Raw genomic sequence first — 22,145 nt, forward strand, 5'->3', positions numbered from 1 at the left:
ATCGAGGGTTATCTATTGATTAAGAAGGTCCGGTGTTTTAAAGGACCCGAATCGCTGGCGAAAACAGGCATCTGACAGCAGAAACAAAGGCGAGGAACTCAGAGGAGGTGGGAAAGTGTTGCTAGAAAGTGACTGGTACTGCAAAGGTGTGAAATGATGTGAAGGGTCGGAACCATTCCATACCTTTATAACTACTGTACCTTGTGCAGGTGTCTTATTCTGAGGCAGTCCAGATTAATTTGGAGAAAGAAAAAGTGTAAACTTTACGTGGACTTCTAATAGAAAGTAAAAACGATGCAAGAAGCAGACGTTGATATATATTTACGGGAGAGCAGCAAAAGCTATAAAAATTGCCGCATTAAGAATTCAGCGCGGAGAAATTCTCTGCAGAAAAAGACTTTGGGGATAGAGTCAGAGAAACGCTTGGCTCAGTCCGAAATTAGCCGGGAAGAAAAGCATCTCAGGGAGCATCTCAAACAGATGCATATAGACAAGATGAAGAACTATCTGGTCAAGAAAATGAGAAGTTAGTTTGCACTGATCGCAATAGAATTAAAGCCCAATTAAACTTCAGCAGGAACAAAATGGTTTTAAAATGTCATGTAACAGAAGAATTCGTGCATCAACATTATGATAAAGCGGAATCACAGATTGTGTTTAACATTACACTAAGTCTAATAGTTTGATGAATTTTTACAGTCTATATTTTTAAACTTGCTAGTGAATAAAAAAGATCCTTATGTTAGAATTCTTAAATAAGTCCACAAACCCGTAAAATGTCGACCCAGGGTTGCCTACCCATTTTACCAACTTGAAAATCAAAAATCGTCAATAAATTCCAAAATACGGGTTGTTGTACAAATTTACCGGTCCGTAACATATCCTGAAAATTTTAACGAGATTGACAGATTAATAACGAAGAAAATTGAAAAATCGCGATCAGCCCCGGCTTAATTTTTGCCCCGGCCCGGGTTTGCCTACCAATTTTACCAAGACTCATTCAAATGCGGTATTTATTGTGGACGCGAAAATAATTATAAAAATTATTTATTAATTTCTATATCATTTTAACCCGATTGATATAAATTGCGTAATTTATTGTGAAGATATTTTTATAGCATATTTAAATAAATCAATCAATCAAATATTTTTTTAGCATGAAAAAATACGCCATTTATACCTTTAGATATCGATCTATAAATAGTCTAGCTCTTTAAAACATTTATTTTACCACCTATGCGTGAAATTTGATATAATTGTGTACAGTCTTTTCTTTTTTCTTTCTTTTTTTTAAATGAAAAGCAATAAATGTATATACAAATGTATACTGCGAAACACTTTTTTAAAAATGCGTTTGAAATCTCTATTGGGTTTTCGCTGCGTAGAAAATAACTACATGTATTTTAAATCATTTTTTAAAATACCCTTTTATATAAAGTGACATGGAACTTACAGGTTGGTCCCCCCCCCCCCCCCCCCTCATGAATCCATGTGTAATTATTGTTAAAACCGCAGAGAGAGAAATGGGGTAGTTTACATGTTTGTTTACCTATTATAGATAAGTGCATGCACATAATATTTTAAACATTTATATACAATTACAAAAATAGGTTTTTTTGCGTGCTGAAAAAGGCAGAATGATTAAGTAATGAAAAATCCCAAAAACTATAAATAGATAGAGGTCTATAAATAGAGTTTCCGGTTTTTGATTGTCAATATATAAAGCCTGCCGACAGATTGTAACTTAGCCCACAATGTTAAGACTCGCCACTTTTGCAAGCTATAAAAACGAGAAAAATGTATTTCTCTGCAAATTGTCGAAGGCCGGTTTTGCTTATCAAGGATATGACGATGCTCTGCATTGTGAAAGTTGCGGCTTCAAATCCAACAATTGGACGGATGTGGGCGACTTGTTCGTACAACATGCAGAGCATGCTCCAGAGTGAAATACGTTATTTAGTTTATCATGCCAGTGTGTAGCTGTTTTACTATCAAGACAAACAAATACTGCTTTTTAGTAATTTACATAAAACTAAAGATTTACATGAAGCTTACATACATATGTAAATGCATAGTAAATAAAGTAGTGCAAGGCACAATTCGTGCGCAAATAGTTAAATTAGCCGGATACCTCATAAGGACACAACTGTGATCGGCCGATGCCGATCATAAAAAGGTAGGCCTAATTTCAACTAAAAAATTGTATGATTGGCAATCATTCGTATTAAAAGTATTACTTTTTTCTTGCACCATCAAAGTAAGGCAACATTCCGTAGGTAAATTTCTTTCAATACTTAAATGGTAAGATCGAAAATAAAAGATTAAAAAACAAACGAAGTGAAAAGATATTGGAAGCGAAAGTAGATTTCACTAAATGAATATTTTCTTTTGAAACATGATGTGGAAAAATAGTTATTATTTGGGGAAATAGTTAATATTTATGAACGTAATTGATACCAAAAAATAATTTATTTATAACATTGTTTAATAGATAAAGAATAAGATTCTATTTTTAAAGTCGGAAAACATATGCTATTTTTGATTCTAAAAACTTTCGGAAAAACCGACAATTATTTATTAATAAAAAGACCTCGTTAGACATATGTATGGTGGTATATTTCTGCCTTCTACATGCAAGATAATTTATGCCAACATGCAAGAATATTATAAATCAGCAGGTAAGATAATTATGTCTGCATTCAAGTTAGTTATGTTGACATGCAGGTTACATACATATGCCCCTATCTGACATAGTAGATGCAACATAATTATGACAACATGCGACTAATCTATGTTGAGATGCGACTTATTTATGCAAACATGCAAGTTGATTATGTTAACGTGCAAGTTATTTATAACAACATGCGATATAACTTGCATGTTAACATACATATCCTGCATGTTAACATAATTACCTCGCATGACGACATAACTAAGTTGCATGCCGTCATAATTAACTTGCATGTGAACATAAATATCTTGCATGTTAACATAACTAACTCCCATGCGGGCATAGATAAGTCGCATGTTTATATAATTATGTTGCATGTCTACATAATTAACTCTCATATCAACGCAAAATAGTTGCATGGTGTCATAATTACATCTTGCAAATTTCATCTATGATGTCAGAGTCCGTCATTATTCAGTCATTCTACCCAAATAAAATCAGATTCTTTAAAAACATTTGTAACTTGCATGTCAACATAATTATCTTGCATGTATACATAGTTTTCTTGCATTTAGATATAATTATCTTGCATTTTGACTTAATTTATCTTGCATGCAGTGGGCAGAAATATGCCACCATACACATGTGCTCAAGGACATGATAATTTTTAATTTCTAAAAGTAAATCAGATATGATCTCAAACTGTTTCAATAAATGAATGAAATGAGGAAAATTATTTATCATACATGCATTAGCAATAATTTTGATTCATGGGTCAATATTAAGAAACAATGTGTATGCATATAGATAGAGATAACCCCCTGTGCATGTGCGTAAAGTATAATAAAGAACATACATGTATAGCTGTCATTTATATTATGGTAAGCAAATTGAAATGACAATTCTTATTTGGCTGTGTATAGAAATAAACCATTGGTGGAAAAAAGTACATGTATAATATTACTCTTTTACAGATGGCGTTTACAAAACGCCTTTGTCTTTTTATCATTATTATTGGATTATGTGCCACAACATACAAAGAATTAGAGTTGGTATGTGTATGTCAAATTAAGAACAATCATTTGATAATTGCATAAAAGCTGATAAGGCAAAATGGATTCCTCAGAGATAAAATGATATTCAAAGGTATTCAAAGAGTAATATTAGAAACAATATATTTTCAGATATATTCTCTGGTCTCTACGATGAAATACTTCCTGCAGTTTTGCTACATACTTAGTTCAGGGATATTGGTAATATATTTTACTTTATTTTGTCGTAATTAAACTACTGGCTTTTCTAAAAGAAGAGATGAACTTCTTGTTTTCATGTACACTTTTTTTTTATATAACCGATGTATATATTTATTCAGATTGCTTTTGTAAAACTTCCTACGATTGTATTAAGTGTTCCAAATATTATTTTAACTTGTAATGTAAAGCATAGTTTCGATGACATAATAAGAAACAAATTTGATATACTAGTATATATATTTTTACCCCGTATAGCTGAGGAGTGTGTAGTTAACTCTGGTCTCTTAAAGCAAATCATCTTAGCCACTTTGACAATACAATTCTTAATCTACAACATGCAATTGTGCATATAACATTTCTTGTGGCTCAGAAATCGCCGATCACCGATTAAAACTTATAATGTAATTATGGATCATTGTGGATGTATATATAAATATTGAGAACCATCATCCTTTTTTTTGTCGAAATTGTCACTTTTACACTTTTTACACTTATGGTAACAGAAAAGAAATAAGCACAAACAACTTGGGTTGTCGACGCTTTCTGCTTCACTACCGTAGTTATTATAAATTAATATACAAATCTAGGTCTGTACACCGCCTTAAAAATTCATATAGGAGGATTTAAGAATGTTCTGTACTGTTGAATCATTAGATTTCGAGGTGGCTCAATTTTCGTGGACTTCGTGGGCATCGCTCACCCACGAATTAACATCCTCCACGAAAAAATAAATTAGAACTATAAAGTCATATTTCCTTTTGTAAGTATCCAAGAATACGCGAAATTACGTCCCAACGAACCTGTAAAATTGAAGCAATCCACGAAAATTGCCCCCCACGAATTTCAATGATTTCACAGTATGTTAACTACTGTTTTACAACTAGAATAGATCATCTAAACATGGTAAAATCTATCCTAATTATCTAATTTGTTTTTTAGATAGATGTAGCTACAATGGGATTTGAAGAGTTGCCATTTTTCATTTCCAAATGTTCTGAGGTAAGCTTATTTACGATTAACGAGCCTAAGAGGCCCAAGAATGAACAGGGAACTCTGAATGAAAATATTTTAAAATCATACATCATGCTCATAGATAAATTAAAAAGTCAAAAGACATATGCTCTGAGGGAAAATGAAAAATAGGTATTTAAGTAACCAGTCACATAAAACTACATTACGTTTTGACTTTTTAAAGAGCTACCGATATTGATGATCACATATAAAACAATCCAGTATATAGTTCTCTATCGAACACATAACGGAAACATTAGACATTATCTAAAACCATACTGGAAAGACAGCGGTCTACATCAAACTTACTATGGTATGAGAGATGCCCACCGATCATGGAAAGCTGATGGGTCACCGAGATCAAGAGATACACACTCGTTTTTAAACTATAAGTAGGCAAAGCAAAACTTTCGAAGATTACACCGAAAATCGGCAAAACAATGGCAACTGTCCGTATTTGATGAATCGACAAAGCAGCAGAAAAATACGAAAGCCGAGAAGGATCATTCGAGATTCGAGATTCGAAATACGAGATTCGAAATACGAGATTCGAGATTCGAAATTCGAGATTCAATATCTAAATTAACCAATCAAATCATGGATCTGAAACCTGTATCCTAGCAACATCAAACTGTTCTAAATAAAGATCATTCGTACATGCTTTTTCTTACAAATAAATGTCTTAATAGCTCTTATATAGTGGTTATAAAATAGTTAAAACAACATTGATGAATTAACCCCACACAGTATAAACAATTAAATTAGAAATAACACTGTTGGCTTTGCGAATCTAAGTGGTTTTGTTTGCCCTGTATGTATTTGGGTAAAGTCCACTAATGCATTTTCCATAGGTTAGGGTTCATAGCTCCGGCCCTAATTTTCGTTCAGCAACGAGAGACCTCTTGAATGAAAGCTCATCAAATTGTCTCTTTCCTGTTAAAATTTCGTGGTTTGAAGTCAGATTCGTTTTCCGGCAAAATGCGTCTGTATTGAAAAACTCTGAAAATGAAAGTAAAAGTAGGGAATTTCTCAGTTTTGGAAAGGGTGTACATCAAACAATTTCAATTTTTTTCTTCAAAGGATAATTCAATTTTGAAACTTGTTTTAAAAATTGCAAATCCTCTTTTCTGACATGTGTCAAGCATTCTGATTTAAAATGTCACAATAAATGTATATACACTCTGCAAGTATAGGGACTATTTTGCTTAAAGGCACTTCTTTGTTGTCCTACCGATTCTAAAAATAGTTAGAGGGATATACCCATTTCCCCCCGAACAATTTTAACCCGAAGTGTATTCGCCCCAACAAAATCGGCTCGCGAAGAAAGATCTGTTTAATCTAAATGTTTTAACTATGAAACGAAACTCAAAAAAATAATCGACATGTCAAAATATAGGTTATGATAAAGTTTTAAACCATAGAAGATATAATGATTTACAACCTCAAAGACAAAAATCCAGATAAGAATAGTGTATTGTAGGGTATGGCAATGCCATTGTCGATATTAGAGAGAGAGAGAGAGAGAGACAGAGAGACAGACAGACAGACAGACAGTTTTGTAGTGTCAAATTCAGTTTGATTTAGAATTTGAAATTGATTTGATTTGTTACAGGCATATATAGACAATAATCAAGCCTCTAAAACGAGAAAAGAGAGGAGGTAGCTAGGGTAGGGCAGACCAACTAGCAAGCTTTAATTTTAACGGTGTTAGCGCACCTGTGATTTACATCGACTCTCTCTCTCTCTCTCTCTCTCTCTCTCTCTCTCTCTCTCTCTCTCTCTCTCTCTCTCTCTTATCACCTAGCATTTCCTTTTCCGTGAGGGGGCTTGGGGTATTTGTGATGTCTTACATTAGCTAGCGAAAATGATAAAAAAAACATGAAATTTTCTTTAAATTGTGTGCGGATGTTGTACGCCAATAATCTGTTTTCAGTATATACATTTCAAGAGGGGGGGGGGGGGGGCGGCTATAGAGTCCTAATTAATTTGTTATTCTGTCCCCACTTTGTTTTCTCTTCGTTTTCCAGGTTTTTTTTATTTGGCTCGGCAAATTAATATAAAACTTTCTGTGTAGCTCCATAACGATGCACTGTAGATAAATTATGAGTAGTTTTACTTTTGATAAACAGGTACATATCCGTACTTGATTTTTAATTTGACTCTTATAATCGGATTTAATATTCCAATAATTATAGGGAAGGAAAGAGTAGACGGGACTTTTTTGCGCATATTCTACTGTACCATTCATTCAACACAGGTATTAGCACTCATCGAGTTCGACTTGCTTTCCTTTTCTTTCATCCACTGGATTTAAAGCTATTAATTTTTGAAAATATTTTGAATTTATGGCCTGATTATATATGAATTAGAGCTGCGCTGGTGCATATATTTACCCAAATGGACCAAAATATAACCAAATGAATCTAAAAGTTTTGACAAAATTAGTTTTAAACGTACGACTCTTTTTTTCAATTCTAATCGGGTATGTCCTTTAGAAAAATCTTGAACTACACACATTTTAGCAAATAAAACGACAATTGTTTCATTTTTTATGGGGATGGAGGTGATGCCGGTAAAGGACATGTATTGCTTGTGGCAGTTGTGCTATACTCTCATTTGTTATAATGGGTAATACTACATATTGATATAATATGAAAGTTTCCAATTACACTGTACATAACTTCTATCACGCATTTTGACCCGTGCGATAGTTTAAAACAATTTTCAAAGCATTTAATGTAATTCAACCGATCATTTTTGAAATTTAATTTTCTGGATCCCCGCCTGATACGTCCGCCTTCTTGTATATTAGAATTACATGTACGTTGACCATATGTACACATTAACTTCATCGGCTATGTTATGGGACGATAACATTTTTTATCAATGTTTTTGCAGGATATGTAACAAATAACAGCCTATTTGTGGGTTTTTGCACTGATTATTTGAGATAATTTGCCGCCATCTTTTATGCATTCCACACACCACTCACAGTTTCTTTATTTGGTGTTCTGTGTGTATGGCGACAAATTGGTAAATTTGCACCACTTAACCCCTGTAGCTTCATCCTGATTACATTTTATCTGGCTAAGTGTAATGTAGTAGTATATTAAATACACACATCTTTGTTTGCAGTGCTTATTTACATCTGTAGAGATTTACTTACAAAAAAGTAAACATTTGTATGACTTATATGTAATTATTGTCAATTTTGGTGCGGTGGGGGGTAGGGGGGTAGGAAACTACAGAGAAACTTAACTTGGCTGTGAAACATATGCCTTTATTCTTTCTTGTTGATATATCAATGAATGAACTATAACAAAATATATGTACAACAATTAATTTTGAAATATTCATGCACAATCAAATAAAGGGTTTTACTGTTCTCTGCACAAGAAATCGGCAATGTGAACAAACTGGCACCCTATCATCCCTACCTTTAATTGTAGAGAGTAGGTATCCTTCTATATTGAAAACAATTCCAAAAGTAAGACTCATAATAAGTTGTTTACTGAGGAAAAGGAAAAAAAATGTATTTATTAATAATTCCGTATGATGTGATAATATCTCAATGATTTGTTTATAATCATAGTACTAGTGTATCACTGTATGCATACATAAAAACGATAAGTAATGCTTATATTTATTAGTGAAACAGAACAGATTATTTATATTTAGATTATTTAGATACATGTACTAATCTTCATGCGGGGATCTAGAAAGGAGGGGGTCAGGGGATCTGGACCCCCTCCTCGGGAAAATTGGAGCTTATTAAATTTACATAGTAAAATTTTTTAAAATTGGCCTAGGACCCCCTACATAAAAAATTAGCTACGCTTATGAAGTTCTCTACCATAACCGCATTTTTACACAAAAGGGGTGAATAAAACCAGGTTTTAAACTATTACTGGTGGTGAAATACCTTAGGGTTCAAACGCATCAGGTGGAAATGCACCAGGGCAAACAAAATCACTTAGATCCGCGAAGCACACTGCATTATTACTAGTCTACTTAGATATTCTGTGTAAAAGTAAATACAAATAATTATTTAGTTAGGTAGGGAGAAGTGAACATAGCATTTATTTGTATATAAGAGCATGTACGTATGATTTTTATTTAGAATAGTTTGATGTCGCTAGGATACATATTTTCAGATCCTTGATTTGATTGGTTAATTTAGATATTGAATCTCGAATTTCGAATCTCGAATCTCGTATTTTGAATCTCGTATTTCGAATCTCGAATCTCGAATGATCCTTCTCGGCTTTCGTAGAAAACGACCTAGGAACTTTCTACAAGACGGCATCGAAAAACATGAAACGATCCTCATCCTAGTTCATTATCATATCAAGGCAAGTCCGCAAACAACACACCTGATATGTGTTAATTGTGGAAAGACAATTAGTCAAATCTAGCAGAGGAAAATCAGGACCTGACTAAATTCGACAAGACATTTTATGAGCAAATTGACCAGCTTGTGTATGACAATGACAATAATTTCAATCCAACATTGAATTCGAAAATTTCAATGTTACGTGAGGAAATTCAACGCCATATTCAATCTCTATCCAAGGAAAAAGCACCATGTCCAGATTTTCTCACAAATGAACGTATTATTTTTGTGGAGATACAATTGTTGATGAATTATGTATTTTGTTTAATTCGATACTTAAACATGCACATGTTCCCCAAATGTTCAAAGTTAGTACATGTAAGGTTTTATCAGTTTTTAAAGGCAAAGACAAAAGTAATCCTACAAATTATAGAGGTATAACTATTACATCAGCACTAAGAAAATTGTTCGAGAGGGTAATTGTTTTATATTAAAAATGATTTTTCACACATCCATTACAATTTGGTTTAAGAACTGATCATGGTGATGTCCCTGTTTGTTATGATAGAAAAGAAATTTTTGGTTATCATAATAGTAGAGGTTCACCAGTTTTCCATACTTTTCTTGATAACGAAAAGACCTTTGATATAATATGGCAGAATGGTCTCTTGTATAAGCTATTTGAACTTGGAACTGACAATACCTTGTGGAAAATTTTGAAAAATTGTTACTTTGATAGCAAATAGTTTGTACCATTTGCTGAAGTCAATTCTGGACTTTTGAAAATATCTCAAGGTGTTTGCCAAGTTAGAGTACTAAGCCCATTCATGTTTCTTGTATATATTAATGACTTATTGTATGAACTATGTAAATCTACCTACGGTGTACAGATGGGCGGCTTGCATATTCCAGGGATTCTGCTTGCCGAAGATACAGCCTTAAAAAGTAATCGTCTCGATCTCTCAAAGAATCGTTTCATGTTTTAGAATTATATGCTTACAAATGGAGACTATATTACAATCCAAATTAAAGTGCGTCATTGTTTTAACAGGCACATATTTCTTTGAAACTTGATGTTAAACTCTTTTTTAAATTAATGTTATACCAAATTACAATGATGTAATTAATGCTTGCCGTCTAATGCAGGCTAATCTGAAATGTGATAGACTTGAAGATCGAGCTTTCAAAAACGCAAGAAGTACAATTCATTCACTTCATCCTTTTGGCGATACTAATACCTGAATTATTCCAGTTGTATCGGCCAAAATTTGGAAAAGAATTGTTCGTCCCTCCTCTCTTTATTCATTGTTTATTATTTATGAAAGAAAGAGACACAAGGATTTATTAAATATTTTAGATGCATTTAAAAATGTTTTTTTTTATTTGCAAGACATGGAAATCCAATATTTTGCTCTATCACGATGCACTGAGAACACCAGTTTTGTTCAAATTACTTTTTAAAAGTGCAAAACATGATATGTGTATCAAAATTTGTATCTTTCTTGTGGTATCATTTTATAATTGACAGTAGAAAGTGGAAATCGAATAGTTTCATGTTAAACAACACAACACTCTACGAAGAAATAAAGAAAATCCTGAGAACCATCATCCTTTTTTTCTTTGCCGAAATTGTATCTTTTATTTCGTTTTTACATTTATCGTATCAGAAAAGAAATAGACACGGACAACTCTGGTTATGGACGCTTCCTGCAATCTATTGACAATTTGATCTTAGATTCGCTGACGTACGATCGCTACACTAAGTGTAGCGATCGTACGTGAGATGATCTACGATTTGATTTTAATTAGATTGCGTTTCCTGCTGCACTACCGCAGTTATTATCAAGTATTAAAAAATTAGGTCTGTACAAATTTGAAAAGGAGAAGCAAATAAATTTTCACATCTTAACAACTGTTTTACAACTACATGTAGATCACATTATCAAAACATGGTACAATATATCATTATGATAATTATCTAAAAAATTTTTTTTTAGATAACTGCAGAGGAATTCTTTCATATGGAAATATCATTTTTTATTTCCAAATTTAAAGAGGTAAGCTTATTAACGATCAACAATCTTAAACAGGTTTGAATGTTTAAAATATAATGTATATTTGACATCGCCGCTTCAAAAAGTTTACTTCTTTTTTAAGGTGTTTATTCTAGAATTAATTATATAGTTAATTTGAAAAACTTCCAAACAGCACAATATTTTGAAACAGATCTTACGGCTAATTTTTTACCATGGACCATCTCATGAAATTTTAACATCACGCCAAGAATCCAGAACTGACGTCGCCATTGTGCTTTTTTGTAAGAATTACTATTCATTAATACGTCTTATCCATGAAAGTGCGTTTTATATTTGAATGAATATTGGCGGGATGACCGAGTTATACTTATTAGAGTGCATAATTTTTCACATCCAATGTTGAATTGACTTTTTTTTGAAAACGTTTCAGATACCATACGGAACAATTTAGTTGATTTTCAGTCAAGCTGTTAATCTGGTTTTATATTTTGTTTGTTTGTTTGTTGTTTTGTTTTTTTGCATTATAATTACATGCATTCCTGTCGGTTTATTCTTTTAACAAACCACACATTAAGTTGATATCAATTAGATCCTTACAGAGTTGTATATACAAGGGTTTCTTTATTTTTGTTCCAGTTCATGAAAGAAAATGTAATGAAAAAAGCTGACGATAATCCTATTTTGATTTTGGGATATACAGTGAGTATATTTTCATTTAGTTGTAAAGTACAATCTTTAAGTTTATTTTTGCGGATGAACAAGAATAAAACATTTATCTTATTTTGATTCTTTAAAATGTTGACAGAGAAACTATGATTGATTGAAGGGTGTGCACTTCTTTTACAGTTACTGCCCTTCTTTATTTTCGTATTGAACGAATGGCTTCGTTATGTTGTTAAAGTCAGTCGACCACATGTCAAGGTTTTTCAAGGTAATTTTAGGTAGCTATGTATAACAAACACACTGCATGTCTTCGGCATGGAGTCTGCCTCTCTTTTAAGCCTTTTTGATTGAAATGTCATTATTTTTTAAATTTTATACTAGCAAAGTTTTATCTTTTAAAAAAAATTCAAAATGCATTGTTTTATCCTGTTACATGAATGACATGTCTGTTTATAATTTATTGTATGGCTGAAAAAGTTGGGATATTTTAAATTCTGTTAAATGGCGCATAACGTTTAAATTATCACATATCATCAAATGTTTGTCAATATTAAAGAGATATATATGTTTTTTAACATCGAATCATCCATGTGACAGTTATAATATTTTATTGCAAATCCAGTTCCAATACGCAAGATACTGTAGATTCCTTATCAATTGCGAGGAACTATTATCCGCGTAAAATCCCGAGAAGGGCATATCGTGGATTTCGCGATTTGATGCAAAACGGTTGAATCGAGTATTTAAAACAATATAGAGGCAATATGCTATGTTTTGTTTTTTCTCGATTAAGATATTTTTACACGTATATTTCATTATTTCATATATTTTTTAGTGTATAGATAGATAGATAGATAGATAGATAGATAGATAGATAAAATATGTTATAATCGTACACACACTTGTTTTAGATCCGCTAAGCATCAAAACGGCTGTGAGTGAATCAGTACGAGCAAACATTCATCGGATTGAAACTGACCTTATTGTTTCCGAATCGAACCTAATAGACGAGCTACAAATAAATGGATATTTACATGAATACGAACTTACATCTTTGAAGAAACGAAATAGGACAGACCAAGCCCATTTTTTCGCCCAAAGGCTAGAAGTCATGGACGACGAAAGTTTCCTTGAAGTTGTTGATATCTTAAATAAATGCTCTTTTGTTCATATTGCTTCGGCACTGAAATCATCTTACAATCTCGCTAAATGTGAGCCTCAGTTACAATCAGAAACACAACATTTGTTCTGTCCCATTTGTCGATTGAAGAGAGAAGTTGATATTAAAGAGCTTCGCAGTGATTTGAAAAAGGAGGACCTTCTTCCATTTAAACTATACCGGGACATAAATGAAGTCTGTTCTCCTACAGGCCACCAAGACGAGCTTTGGAAAGAGCTATTCTACCATTTTAAGTCTTGTGGACAGCGTTCCGTGGAAACCAGATTTCTTACGATGTTGAACACACCAAAGCACAGAGGATTGTACAAGTGTTTTCAACGAAACTTCCCAACTCATTTTGAATGTGGTTGCAATACGCCATATCTCTTTAGAGCACTTCACTTTTACTTTTCGACAATATTTTGTGAAAATGATCTCCCGTAAGTTGAGGAATTCTTGACAACTACAAAATTGATTTTAATAAATGCCTTTTCATTAACATATTCTAAAATGTATGATAAGTTGTTTTTGATTACATATTTTTGTAGGTACATGTAAGATAACTCCTACGAGCAATGAGGAATTAATAGGTTTAACTTTGTGAAATTTTCCTAGTATGTTTAATGATTTCATTCTATATGATACTTACGGAATTATCATAGCTGTAGGTCAACCTAATATCTTTTATGAATGCAATGTCATATGGATTACGTGTCAAAAAAGGCAGGTAATAGTGCATTTCATCCGGATATTTTGTCGCCTTTATATGTATGTTGATTCATTGCTGCCTTTAGAGTTCAAACCTTTTAAAACATGTTTTCTTCTTAGGTATTTTATTTGATAGGTTAATGTTTGCTCTATTATATACACATATACGTGGTTTGGTACATCATATTTAATTTGTTAATGATGTTCTCTATTTGCTATATTTATCAACTTTTACAAAGTAATGGTAAATTAAATGGTAATATTTTACTTTACTCAATATGTAAAGGTAATGTGATGCATTACCTTAAGAATATTAATTTACAACCTCTTGTTTCTGACATTTGATGTAATAATTTTAAGTAAGATGTTCGGCTTTTATTTTGCAAAAGATATACATGGTAAAAGGAAAAAGGTGCAAAATCTGCATTGACTAATATGAGCTTCCTCAACATATAAAAATCAGAAATCTTTGAGAAATGAGTTTTGTGTTCAATGGAACACAGTACTAGTATTACAGACGTTTGGGACGTAAGTGTATACGTTGAAGTCCGTTTTTTTGTCTTTTCATTGTGTAGCTTAACAGCGTTGTTTTTGGATTTACAATTCACAGAGAATTTAATTGTCGAATTTTTTTTATTTACATACTAAAATTACCGAAAGTTGGCATCGGGCCCTTTGGAAAACTAAATTACCCCCTCGGACCCCCCCCCCCCCTTCCTGAGAAATGTTCTGGCTTCGTTCACATGTAAACTTCACTCTCATTTACTAAGCACGTTTTCTGGAATTTTTGGCTTTTGGTTTCTTTAACATCGCCGGACTGGTTATTAAAACCGTTAAATGAATTTTTTCTTTCTAATTTTTTTTTCTAATGTCAGTAACAACTTTTTTCCATCATGCCCTACTGATGCTATTAACCAACCTTCCTCTTAGTCTTCTTTTGAGGAAGTACTTAAAAGCTTGATAGTTTTGTCGATGTTTGATAACATTGATCCACACTTGTCAATTCGATGACAACACTGTTAAGCTAGAAAATGAAAAAAACCCAACAAACAGACTTAAACGTATTCACTTACATGTACCTGCCAAACGTTTGTAATTTAGATTTAGTCTCTTTCCCTATTTATCTTATGTTATGCCAATGGTTTATAAAAGAAGAACAATTGATGAGCGGAGAATGCATATGTGATATTTTATTCTGTTATTAAGTGTTTGTGTCCTCTGATATTACTTGCATGAATTGTACAAAATATAGTCATATGTAATTAGTTTTATTGAATTTTTTTTTTTAGAACCAATGCAAGTCATATTTTATTATTCAAAACTTCTTTCAAACACATTATATATTGCTTGTTTCAAAATGTTATGTTAAGCTTACAGTTATGTTTTTTTAAATAAAGGGGAAACATTGGCGTCAGCATTTTTGTTATTCCTTATAAAAAATTAACGACATCAACTAGTGTTATTGCTTCCTAGCTCATGTCAAATTTGTCATTGCCACTGATTTGCAAATTATTTCAAAAGCAAATATTTTTCCTATTTAAATTTTTCGTTTTTTGTTTTTCAAGTGTTTTTCGTTTAAGCGAATGTTATTTTGCAATGAAAACCGCTGTTTCCAATTTGCGTCATTTGAAAGTAACAAAGAATTCAACAAGAACCATGACGAGGCACAGTAAATATTTTGGAAGGAATGGTCCTTCAACAAGTACTCATTACCCATTTAAAAACCTTGACAATTAAAGCAAGAAGAGCCTTGATCGTGTGCCGCCGTGAAAGCCAAAGATCCAAAGATAAAGAAATAACGAAAGAATTAGTCGTGCAAGTCAATGTACATATTATTGTCTAATTGAAATTTAAACTTCGCAATGAACTCTCCAAACTCGAGTAAACACTACAACATTATAAACACTTCCACGTTCCTCGGTGTGTGTCTATATGCATTACAGAAAGTCTGTTTGACATTCAAACAATAAAAGGACCGACATCCAAGGAAGAACAAGGTATATAAGGGTTCCAAGACACGTCTGCTGACTAAGTAGCAGATAACCCTTCCAGATACCCCTTTCGTAGCTAGTACCCGTTTCGCGATACCAAAGTGTTGTCTTCACTGTCCCTGCACAGATGCAGGCCATAAAGTGTGGGTGATTTACTTACCTAGATCCAGACTGGTCGTTTGAAGTGAGATTGCGTTATCGAGGGTTATCTATTGATTAAGAAGGTCCGGTGTTTTAAAGGACCGGAGTCGCTGGCGAAAACACGCATCTGACAGCAGAAACAAAGGCGAGGAACTCAGAGGAGGTGGAAAAGTGTTGCTAGAAAGTGACTAGTACTGCAAAGGTGTGAAAATGATGTGAAGGTCGGAACCATTCCATACCTTCATAACTACTGTACCTTGTGCAGGTGTCTTGGTCTGAGGCAGTCCAGATTAATTTGGAGAAAGAAAAAGTGAAAACTTTACGTGGACTTCTGATAGAAAAGTTAAAACAATGCAAGAAGCAGACGTTGATAGATATTTACGGGAGAGCAGCAAAAGCTATAAAAATTGCCGCATTAAGAATTCAGCGCGGAGAAATTCTCTGCAGAAAAAGACTTTGGGGATAGAGTCAGAGAAACGCTTGGCTCAGTCCGAAATTAGCCGGGAAGAAAAGCATCTCAGGGAGCATCTCAAACAGATGCATATAGACAAGATGAAGAACTATCTGGTCAAGAAAATGAGAGGTGAGTTTGCACTGATCGCAAAAGAACTGAAGCTCAATTAAATTTCAGCAGGAACAAAATGGTTTTAAAATGTCTTGTAACATAAAAGGTCGTGCTTCAACATATTTATAAAGCGGAGTCGCAGATTGTGATAAACATTACATTTAGTCAAAGACGGTTATTGGTTTAATAAACTTTAACAGTCAAGATTTTTGAATTCGCTAAAAAGGAATAAAAAAGTTCCTTATTTTACATGTTGAATGAACTATTGATTTAATTTAAAAGTGTTTGGTAAAACCTGGCATTGTTTGTCCAAATGTTTTGAGTTTCGCATTTGGGATTTCCTTTCTAAAAAATAAAGAAACAATGATGGCTATTATCGAAATTGCTGACTTCCAGTACCAGAATGTTAATATAATTGTTTGCTGAATACTTTGAAATATAATTGGCCATTGATTGTACCGTGGTTCTGTTTCTGATAATCCCACTGGTATATACATACTGCTGTGTCAGTGAAACCGCCCCACGATTTGAGTAAACGCATATTAACAAATTTAAATAAAATCGTTAAACAATACGTTCTTGTTCCCAAATTCTTTTTGTTTGCCTTATAAATAATTCGTACGAATTTTGCATTCAATTAATACACTGATCGATAGGTGGACATGGAGAACAAAGCTCTCTCTCTCTCTCTCTCTCTCTCTCTCTCTCTCTCAATTGCATGCACATTTTGTCTCCTGTGTTACTATATGAACAGCAGTGTTTATTGCTTTCACATGCATTTCTTTCTCGTTCATGTTCATCTCTAACAAATCCTTCCCCGTCCCCTCCGGATATACTTCTTGATTAGACTAGATGAAGACCAATAAAATTAATAGGAGCAGATTTCCAAGGGCGGGGGAGGAACAGGGTCCACCGGTGGATTTTTTTAGGGGGGGGGGGGTAGGATAGGGGTGGGGGTCAAAGGCCTAGCTTTGTAATCTTGAATATTTAAGGGACGGACACCTTAACACCCCCTCCCCCGTCTAGATCTGTGCATATTAACAATATAAACGTAAAAGTTTCTTGCCTTCTTGACCTTTTCACACACAATAACACTGTTATCTGAAAAACTGCATAGGGGAAAATTAATCTTTAATTGGACATGCCCTGTCTTACGCCGACTTTGACAAACTGTATTTTAAATCGCGAAAAAAGTGAAATACCGCCGTTGTTGTTAGCATGCGAATAAAATTGCATTGCTTTTTTGGTAATGAGATTGTGCCATGATTAAAGAGAGATATACTAGTATTATAATCGAATAAGATCAGAGAAAGGTAAAGACAGTGTCGATTTATATTGGTCTGCATTCATCTTCAACTTTTGCGTTGTTCTCAACCATTGTTGGCACATGGATAACGTGAGTGAAAAATCAAAAACAACCTCGATTTATGTGTCAACATACGTCGCTTTATCTTTAGAATTATCACGCAGTGTAAATCAATTATTTCGGCTTTTAACTTTTCATTGTGAAAACATCAAACATACTAAGGAAGAATCTTCTTCAACATAACAACGCGCAAATATAGATAGTTATAAATCTGCAAAAGCAGATTCGGAAAAAAGAAGGGAATTAATGTTCAGTAATTCGTGAGAATATCCAAAGAGAAGGGGCATGGTCGTATTTGTGACATCTAGAGATGGCATCTTAATTTATAGAAGATTATATTAGGAGATTGTTGTATATTTAAAAGTACTTACGGCCTCGTCGGCCTCTTCAGGGGCAGATTTAAGAGGGTCCCGTTTGGCTTGTTGACAAACCGTGGTCAAACACCCCTACTCCTCTCCCATATATACACTTCGCCTTACTTACTATAGGGTCTAAATTGGTAAATATTTTATCTTTTTTTCCAAAAATCGGTCAAAGTCAACTGGTCACTAGTGGTCAAATATTTCGAAGGTAAACCCCGAGACCTTTCGACAAACAGTTTAATTCAAACCAATGGTTATTGAGAACTTGCTAATGATTAATCCATTCGCGTTTCGATAAAAGTTTTGTAATTTAACCATGCATTTTCACTCTGCTTTACAAATGTTTGGGTTTTTTTTGTTTAAAAAGTAACCAGACTCAAATGTCATCAACTGAAATTAAAATCAATGGAAAAAAGGATGTTCTGCAACATTTTTTTAAATTCACATCAGTCTTGTATTTTACATGGTTATCTCAGTTTAAATACTTAAAAACGAAAAAAAATTATTTATCTGAAGCATCAGTTTAATTATTTCAAAATGTAAAACTAGTTAAAAAGTCCACGTTACGATCTGGAAGTATGATATGAGGTTAAACATCAGATGTCAGATGGACATGTAAAGGCAAAATCATGGTTATCCTCATATATTAAAACAGATCCCCCTAAGAAATGTTTCCCCTTAGTTCATCAATATCGCATTATTATTTCGGTGCTGGGCTTGCTGGTACCAACGGTTCTCTGACCTTCATCTTATAATAAAGTAGTGATTATGGTTTAACATATATATAAGAGAAACTTATCGGTCTACCAGCAACTTCTCCCCCTGTGTTACTCAAATTCAGAAATGAGATCTCGAGTACCTGTCACGTTTTTGTGGACCCACTCTCTACTTTCACTTTATTTACTTTGCGGGCTGTTCACAGCTGGATAGTTCTGTGGCAATGTACAGTACGGCTATTTAATTGAGTCCCTACATATTCATGCACTCAACCAAAATTTGACCTAAATGAGGACATCTATTGCGTTGTATTAAAGAAACATCTGGATAGCAGTATGTGTTTACAATTTAAAAAATATAGTATTTTGTGTGCCCGAATTGTGACGCAAGAGGAAAGGAACTCTTACACTGGTAAAACCTTTTGACATTTTATGAAATTCGATAGGACTAAATTTCTTATTTACGTCTTCTAGACAATTCATTGGAACAAGAGGAAGAATTGGAAGATCTGGTCGACGACCACGATGACGTCACAGATCCCTATGACCCCAACACGTACAGGTTAACTCCCCTTCTTTACAGTCCGCCACAGAAAAGAAGAGACGACCATGAAACAAAAGGTATAAAACTATTTAATATTTTACCAAAATTAAATCCGTACAAAAATTTTAAAAAAACTTCTATAGATATGTTCAAAAATGATTTTCGTTGTTTGAATATCCTAGAATTTTATATCTTTTTTTAAATGGACAAATTACATGTCTAAGATAGAATTCAAGAAAATCATATCATGGCTTTTTCAGAATGATTTAGTATCGACATCGTTTCAATTGAGGTCTCAACAGAACAAAGCCAAAGAAAGATCGACCGAATTAAGTGTCTTTGATATATATTTATTTCACTTCAGGACGCCTGTATGCTCAGCGAAGAGGGCGGCGCCAGTCTAAAGAGTTCGAAGACTTGAACATGGACACAAGAACGGGGTCGTTAAAACAGCCATTCAATGTCGCCAAAAGAGTCCTCTCGTCGCACTCACGTGTCAAATCCAGTAGTTTGGACAAAATATCGTCCCCCAGGCTACAGAGAAGCTCAACAAGCTTGGGGGGCTCAAGGACCCGGCTAAAGTCTAGTGACCATAGTGACGGTTCCTCTTCGTCCGCCATTTCTTCGCTAGAGGACCTCCATTGGATTGGGGACCCGGAAGCCACGAAATCCGTGCGCAGGAACCGGAAGAGTAGCGAGGAGCAGCACTTGGAGTATGAACTGAAGAGAATTGCTAGTTCAAAAAGACAAGTCACAAAAAAGAATTCAAAATAATGTTATATGATATTTAGTTTTATGTTTTATTCATTTATTTACATGTACATGCTTAATTAACAATGAAACACGGTGTCCAAATAAAAACAATGTGTACCATTTATAGCAATAATGAGCAATGATTTCGAGTTATTAATAAAGTGTACAAATGTTTTCTTCCAAAGTTTCCAGAGTTGTAAAAAATACAAGACATGTTTTTTTGAGTGTAAATCGTGTAATTTACACCATTGTGACTTATAGTTGTCCTTCTTAACTTCTTGTCTGCATAAAAACAACGGAGCCAAACTTGTCTGAGAACATGAAGTGCCGTATGTCATGCATATCTTAATTTTAACAATTTAACTATACATCGTACAAACGTACTTACAATGTTTATTTTTACTGTTAAATCTTTTTTTTTTATATCAGGACAGTAGGAGACCGGTCAAAACACAATCAGTTGTGAAAATCTATGATTATGCTGAAAAACTATCCTTTTATAAAAGGATTGATGAACATGCGCGGATCCAGAAATTTTTTCCAGGGGGGGTCCGAAGGATAATTGTGTTTGCCGGGGGGGGGGGGGGGGGTCCGAGGCATATTTTCGCGATAATTTTACTATGTAAATTTAATAAATTTTCATTTTCCAGCGGGGGTCGGGACCCCCCGACCCCCCCCCCCCTCTAGATCCGCGCATGGATGAATTTTCTTCTCTACTCGTAGACATCTCACAGACAAACGAGGTATAATTTTGGTATGATGTGCAAGTATACCTATGCCAAATTAGGCAGCCCTAAGTTAATTCTACGTGTAACGATACCTGCATGTACAAAACCTACGAGGGAGGGCGATAAAATTAAAACAAACCTAGATTTTTAAACAATTTTTATTCATTTAGTACATTGATACGTCAAATACTGTGAGTGTAAGCACCTCATCAATGATGATCTTTCTGTCATCTCTATAGACAATCCCATGGAGCATTAGTATCGGACCATTTATAATATGTAATATTCTCTGAACATTTTGAATTTCTACAGATTGCAGTCTTCTATAGTTGCTAAAATGAAACTAAACTCGGAAAGATAAAATTGAAATTGGGATTTGTTTCTAAAAAATTAGAAAATCCCCTCTCATCATAATCGTCGTATCATAAAGCAGACATAGATTTCATGCACAATTAACATGTCATAAATTAACAACGCCGTTACAATTATTACGTAAGACCCCGACCTGAACTAATGTACTTTAATAGCAATTTTTAAAAGAAAACTTATTATTACCTAAGGAAATTCCTAAGGGCGAATGTCTCCTTGCAGTTTATGTTTCATTATGATATGAGCTAGAGACAATGTTTCCACGAACAACAACCACGCCCCCCCCCCCCCCCCCCCCCAAAAAAAAAATATTAAAAAAATAAGATATGACGATCATGCTGTCACGCTCCTGACACTAAAAATATTTCTTTAAATAATTAAATAATTTCCTGTACTATAATTGAATTCTATCTATCTATAAAAAGAAATGGTTTTTATTTTAACGCCAGGTACCCGTGGTCAATAAATATACATGTACACTGATACATTTTATCCATTGTTTTGTCCGAAAACATTAACAATCAAACGTGAACCCCGATGAACTTTTTAAAAATACTTTACAGAATAGTCCAAAACTGCGCTGATTTTGCTTTCTTAATGAATAAACTACAAAGAGGTATAGCGCCTTTTCCCATTATTTTGCCTTCACCTGTGTTTGGACGGAAAGTACCTGTTACTAAAAATAGCTTTAGGTAACAACTGATTTGTCATAAATTCGGGAAACTCTGTGTTTAACAGTAGTTGATATTCTGAACCGTGAACAGTTCAAGCAAAAT

The 22,145-nt window shown here is 33.8% G+C and overlaps 2 protein-coding genes across 3 annotated transcripts; both read left to right on the forward strand.

The window, feature by feature from the left end:
* Positions 1–1,762: 1,762 nt before the first annotated feature.
* On the forward strand, positions 1,763–14,120 carry LOC128185593 (uncharacterized). Of its 2 annotated transcripts, none has more exons than XM_052855181.1 (8): positions 1,763–2,176; positions 3,646–3,723; positions 3,856–3,924; positions 4,864–4,923; positions 11,266–11,325; positions 11,941–12,003; positions 12,151–12,235; positions 12,879–14,120. In XM_052855181.1, the coding sequence occupies exons 2-8, from the start codon at positions 3,646–3,648 to the stop codon at positions 13,568–13,570; spliced, it is 1,107 nt and encodes a 368-aa protein (XP_052711141.1). In that variant the 5' UTR covers positions 1,763–2,176; the 3' UTR covers positions 13,571–14,120. The 2 variants fall into 2 exon arrangements, with proteins under 2 accessions (XP_052711141.1, XP_052711140.1); XM_052855180.1 differs by lacking the exon at positions 1,763–2,176 and adding an exon at positions 2,190–2,678.
* Positions 14,121–15,821: 1,701 nt separating this feature from the next.
* Positions 15,822–20,456, forward strand: LOC128185594 (uncharacterized). Its single transcript, XM_052855182.1, has 3 exons — positions 15,822–16,549; positions 19,450–19,596; positions 19,884–20,456. The coding sequence occupies exons 1-3, from the start codon at positions 16,318–16,320 to the stop codon at positions 20,291–20,293; spliced, it is 789 nt and encodes a 262-aa protein (XP_052711142.1). The 5' UTR covers positions 15,822–16,317; the 3' UTR covers positions 20,294–20,456.
* Positions 20,457–22,145: the final 1,689 nt, after the last annotated feature.

The sequence above is a fragment of the Crassostrea angulata genome, chromosome 5, assembly GCF_025612915.1.
Source record: "Crassostrea angulata isolate pt1a10 chromosome 5, ASM2561291v2, whole genome shotgun sequence".
In the NCBI taxonomy this organism is placed as follows: domain Eukaryota; kingdom Metazoa; phylum Mollusca; class Bivalvia; order Ostreida; family Ostreidae; genus Magallana; species Magallana angulata.